This window comes from Puntigrus tetrazona, chromosome 20 (assembly GCF_018831695.1).
Source record: "Puntigrus tetrazona isolate hp1 chromosome 20, ASM1883169v1, whole genome shotgun sequence".
NCBI classification, from domain to species: Eukaryota; Metazoa; Chordata; class Actinopteri; order Cypriniformes; family Cyprinidae; genus Puntigrus; species Puntigrus tetrazona.
The window spans coordinates 7430223-7436705 of record NC_056718.1 but is presented as its reverse complement, the minus strand read 5'-3'; the positions used below and the strand labels follow the sequence as shown (position 1 = coordinate 7436705).

The following is a 6483-nucleotide window of genomic DNA, read 5'->3' as shown; positions in this document are numbered from 1 at the left end:
AGAAATAAATTACATCTTGAAATCTATTTAAACAGAAAGTTGTACATTTGTATTTTTGATCACATAAAGGCAGCCTTTGAATGCAAAAAAATACTGTTTTTTATTTAAACCGATGGTTACACCACTTGACATTTTAATAATCGTTAAGCTAATATTGGTTATGTTTGCAGTCGATTTGAACGCAGACATGCATTCGCAACAGCTTGGCACACGTGTTTTGGACTGAAGATATCGGACATCCTCAGCAGTCACTGTGATCTGATCTGATCAGTGCGCGCGGAGCTCCATCTGATCCGTGCGCGCGCGCTTCTGGAGAGGTTGGGGTCCCAGTCCACCACCGCGCTCCAGACCAAAACGCATCATGATCCGACACAAACGGGACTTTCGGAGCACAACACTCGCTTCTGAGATCGAGGTCTCCGAGGCATCCGGACGCAGAGCTCCGAAGGGAAAAATGCATGCTCCACGATGAACTGGGATGTGGTGGTTCACCTTCCTGTGAAATAATAATGGCTTGCCGGGCTGGGTGCTGCTGCTCCAGCGTCGGTTCTCTAAACGAAGACAACGCCAGGTTTCTCATGCTGGCTCTGCTGATCATCATCTACCTGTTGTGCGGGGCGGCGGTGTTCTCGGCGCTCGAGCATCCGAAGGAGACGCTCGCCAAGGAGAGGTGGGCTCAGAGGGTCGAGCAGTTCGCCCGCAAGTACAACCTGAGCCGGGACGACCTCAAGAACTTCCTCAGGAGCTACGAGGAGGCCAATGTGGCGGGAATCCGCGTGGACGCCACCAGACCGAGGTGGGATTTCGCGGGAGCTTTTTATTTCGTCGGAACGGTCGTTTCAACCATCGGTGAGTCGAAGACAGCCCTCTTACAGAAGCTCACAGTAACTGGTCAGCGGAAGTGAAGTAAAGTAACGCGCAAACTGCTTCTTAAGTCGATGTAGTTTGCTAATAAGAGCTAGCTACTGTTATCAATAATGTAGTGGACGGAATAGGTTTTTATTAACTCGTTTAATCATTCAGTGGATTCCAAATATTAATTAATTTTCGAGATGTGTGTTTTTTTGCATCTTTTTCCTCTTCATTAGGTAAAAATTGCATTGTGGCATTGAACCAAAGCTGTCCCTAATTCTGATTATATCAACTTAAGACGTTTTTAAATGGCACTTTCTTCATTTTTCAGCAGGTCCTGTAAAACACGATACATAAACATGCTGTAAGCTGCTGTGGGAAGTGTGAGAAATACTGTTATTTTTTTTTTGTCAGACCGTCTTGACGGCTCACAGATGGAGCTGAAAATCTCTTTGAGTCCATCATCTCTCCTTTTTATCCACCGAAGTGAATGCTACGCCTGACAGCGTTCACAATGCACACCTAAAAGAGGCTTTATCGTCGAACGTGACGGTGTAGACCCGTACCGAGAAGAAACAAGGAAAGGAGATTAAACCTAAACACGAGTGAAAACTTTTTAACGTCATAAACGGATGCATTCAAGATAATTCCATTGCATCGGTTTAAAAAATGTACGCTATTTATGTTATGTTCATTCATTCAGCGATAAAACATGATATTGCTCTTCTGTGAAGTGAAACCCTTTTAATATCAACCCACGAGAATAAGCCAGGTTTTATTAATTCTCAGCATGTGTCAGATTTGTGTTTGCGAAAGGGCTAATGAGGATATTAAATGCATCCGATCTTATTTCCATGCAGTCTGTCATCCGGCGGTTGGTGCATAAAAAGAAGATGCTTTCACAGAAACATGCAGAGCGGTTTATTTCACCCTTATTAATATTTACTCCGGTTACCCTCTCCTATAGAGTCAAGAAGGTTCATGCAATGGATGTAAACGGTAAACGGTAATCGATGCTGTAATTTGTCTCAGCATTTCGTTTTAAATGGTTCGATTCAGTTCATGCACCCAAGTTATTAGATGCTAAATATCGTGCCAGTGGATGGCGTGCAAGCTTCTCTGTATTTAATTACAGTCAAATCTTAACCGAAATAAGCCGAACTGCGTGCGAAATGAATAATGTGAGAAAAAAAAACACTATGGAGCGGCTTACGGCTGGCGTCACCAATGGCAACCTGTTTCTAGCGGTTCGTAAAGAAGGGAAAGTGGGGTTGCGTGAATGGTGGAGGCGATTGGAGCCCGGGGTTCACGTGGGATTCGGAGCACATGCTGCTCATTAAAGGACAATTACAGCTCAGTTTCTAATTAGTCCTAACCCAGTATGACACGCCACAGCAGCCGCATGAGCTCCTCCACTACAGCTGACTGACTACGTGTAGGGCAACTCGTATTATCCACATCAAACACCAGCTGTGACATCTGTAGCTTATATCAGTTGACTTATGTGGAGTTACTTTGGCAAAACACACTAGTTTTTATTCTGTCATATGTGGCTGGATGAGATTATTTTTAGCAGTGATGTTTTGCATTAATTGTGTTTCATTGAGAGTGGTTTACAAATCTGAACACACTGGGAGAGATAAAAGCATAAAAGTGACCAAGGATGATGTTTGAAATGTCTTAACGTCCTCCTGATGTAACAACACTGAAAAACGAATATGAAAGTGTTCAGACTGAGAATAAAATCACGTTTCGAGAAATCTTGATATCATCTTACAGATGATTGGTTTAGATCTCGTGAATTTCAGGTGCTTTTTTTTATTGCGCGGACTGTGAAAAAGAGGGTCAAATAAATTCCAAAAAATAAATAAATAAATGAATGATTTTGACAGAAGGAGGAGTTAAGGTTCTCCAAGCAGGACTGGTTTTGAGAAACCCTAAAATAAATGAACAAATAAAATAGAAAATTGTATTTAAAAAAATGGTCGATATTTTTAAAAAGTTGGACAAAAATAAAGAAATTACCAAAAATATCAAATCTATAAAATTAATGATATTGTATATAAATATTATATCCAAAATATTGAATGACTATAAAGGAAGTAAGGAAGGCCAGAGAAAGTAGCTGTACTGAGTGTAACAAGCACAGAAATGTTTATTTAAAGGAGTTATTTAAATATAAATGACAAAAAAATACTATAAAATCATAAAGTCATAAAGTGTGTATATATATATATATATATATATATATATATATATATATATATATATATATATATATATATAAAAAATATATTTTTTTCTTGGTATATCTACTGGTATATATATATATATATATATATATATATATATATATATATATATATATATATATATATATATATATATAAACATGTATTGTATGTGCTTGTGGTGCTGTACAATGTGTAAAAGTCTACCCATCATACAGCACATCCTCATGTCAAGTGTCTGTATGCCGCAGGTTTCGGGATGACGACACCCGTCACTATCGCCGGGAAGATATTCCTGATCTTTTACGGGCTCATCGGCTGCGCTGCCACCATTTTGTTCTTCAACCTCTTCCTGGAGCGAGTCATCACGGTCATCGCCCTCGTGTTGAAGTCCTTCCACGAGCGCAGAGAGCGCCGCAAAGCCGGGCCGCCCCAGGACTGCCGGCGCCCTCCACCGACAGCGAGAGCGGCGCCACGGACAGCTTAGCCGGCTGGAAGCCCTCGGTGTACTGCGTCATGCTCATCTTAGGAGCCGCCTCCATCGTGGTCTCCTGCTGCGCCTCGGCCATGTACTCGGCCGCCGAGGGCTGGGAGTACCTAGACGCCCTCTACTTCTGCTTCGTGGCTTTCAGCACCATCGGGTTCGGGGACATGGTGAGCAACCAGCGGGAGGCTTACAGAGCTCCAGCGGCCTACAGGGTGGGCAACTTCCTGTTCATCCTCACCGGGGTGTGCTGCATCTACTCGCTCTTCAACGTCATCTCCATCGTGATCAAGCAAGTCCTTAACTGGCTCCTGCGGAGGCTGGAGGCTCCCTGTCGCTGCCCGGGACGAGGGAACCGGCATCCGCGGAGGAACGTGGTGGTCCCCGGCCACATGAGGACCAGGCGGGACAACTCCATCGAGACGGACGGGGTCAACGACAGCGAGGCGGACGGACGGCGGATGTCTGGAGAGATGATCTCCATGAAGGACTTTCTGGCCGCTAATAAAGTGAATCTGGCCATCATGCAGAAGCAGCTGTCGGAGATGGCCAACGGACATCCTCGTCAGTTAGGAAGCGGCTCGAGACACAACGAGTTCTCCGGAGGGGTCGGAGCGCTGGGAATCATGAACAACCGGCTGGCGGAGACGAGCGTAGACAGATAAATACGCCGTTTAGACGTGTGAAGTGACCAGAGCACCTCCGAAGTGCGATCAACCAAGACTGCAGCTTTGGGTCGCGTTCGCTAATACATGTCCTGTACATCCACGGCAAGGTTAACTTGAAAATGTGTGTACCACGGTTATTATAATAATAAAAAAAAACACTTTTTAACAGAAGTAAAGTTAAATAGTAAAAGAAAATACTTTTTTCAGCTAGATTCCAAATCAGCATTTATTTTCATTTAGTTTTATTTGATGAATCGAATGAAATAAAATAAAATTAATAACATTTTACTAGAAATGGAAAAGACATAAGTAAAAAGCATCTTTATGACTGTGTGATGTGCTTGTGCTATTAAATATTTTAAATATCTAAGACAAGATATTAAAATATGTAATACATACTGCTGTTCAACAATTTGCCATCAGTAATATATATATATATATATATATATATATATATATATATATATATATATATATATATATATATATATATATATATATATATATATATATATATATATATATATATATATATAAATATATTAATAGAGATTCTTACACCCATCAAGGCTGTATTATTTGATCAAAAATACAAAAAAGCTGTAATATTGTGAAATATTGCAAATTCTAATATTGGTTTCCTACTTTAAAATACTATTTATTTCTGTGACTTAGTGATGGATTTTCTTCAGCCTTCACTTAATTCTTCAGTGTGAATGATTTTTCAGAAATCATTTTATCGAATTATATGCTGATTCATTATCAGGCTTTTTTTTTTTTTTAAACTTAACATTTTATTTATGAAAGAATCCTAAAAAAGTATCATAGGTCCCCAAAAAAAAATTAAGCAGCACAAATGTTTCCAACACTGATTATAGATCAGAATCTTACAATGATTTCTGAAGGATCAAGACACTCAAGAACGGTGATGCTGAAAACTCTGCTTTGCCATACGTTTACATTTTAAATTATATTAAAATAGACAGCTGTTACTTTAAATTGTAAAATGCGTTTCACATTTTTGATACAGTCCAGATCCTTTTTGAGGCCACTAGGAGCCTGTGATTTTTTGCACATTAATCATTTGTGATTTTTGATTAGAAATGTTAGCGAATGAGATGAAAGATAAATAAATAAAATTTTAAATATATGTATGTATATATGTATATATGTATATATGTATATATGTATATATATATATATGTATATATGTATATATGTATATATATATATATATATATATGTATATATGTATATATATATATATGTATATATATATATATATATATATATGTATATATGTTTATTATATATATATATATATATATATATATATATATATATATATGTGTATATATATATATATATATATATGTGTATATATGTATATATATATATATATATATATATATATATATATATATATATATATATATATATATATATATATATATATATATATATATATATATATATATATATATATATATATATATAGCTGCTGATTTCTGACTTGAGTACATTTGAGTTGCTGTGCTGTGTTTATCATATTTCACACTAATCTCTCTAAATGAGGCTTTATAAACTTGTAGTGCGTTCATTTGCAAACAAACAGATGTAATTTATTACTAGACCGTATAGTTTTCTTGCATATTTCAGCACTGTCAGGGTATGGTAATATGTTCATTATGCCTAGCTTACGGGGAAGCGTGACATTTATGCATTGGTAGATTGGGAAATGAATCATATGCTTGCATCGCGTCAGTTATACTGAGAATCTGGGAACTTTTCTACAAACGTCATCTGCATGAATAATGTCTTAATTCATTGCGACGATACGTGTCTTCCTCATTATTGCACTGCTAAGTCGTATCACACTGTATTTGCTGCACAGATAGATGTACTGCGAAAGGAGAACAGTTTGTGACAAAAATGAATAAATAAACCTTGTCCTGAATTATGGTCTGTTTTGTTGTTTGGGAGTGTGGCTGGTCCAACATGGAATACTGATAAAGTAAATGTTTTTTTTACTCGGACGTGAAGATGAAATGACCAGAGCTACGATGTGTCGGGATGCTAGGAGGTTGCTATGGCAACTCTAACTCTGTGACTCAGATGGTAAAGCGCTGAAAGCGGTGAGTATGAGATGTTTTTTGGTCTAAGGCTGTGATTGTGAAGACCCCCTGCAAACCTTTCCAAACCAAACGGAGGCAATCAGAGAAAACAGTGCGACTTGAAAAAGAGGGTG

The 6483-nt window shown here is 38.3% G+C and overlaps 1 protein-coding gene across 1 annotated transcript; it reads left to right on the top strand.

Annotated features, from left to right (window-relative positions):
• The first annotated feature begins 207 nt into the window (after positions 1 to 207).
• LOC122325222 (potassium channel subfamily K member 13-like) lies at positions 208 to 4646 on the top strand. Its single transcript, XM_043220186.1, is given in 3 exon segments — positions 208 to 849; positions 3335 to 3537; positions 3540 to 4646. Coding segments are annotated over 3 exon segments (1287 nt in total). The 5' UTR covers positions 208 to 458; the 3' UTR covers positions 4233 to 4646.
• Positions 4647 to 6483: the final 1837 nt, after the last annotated feature.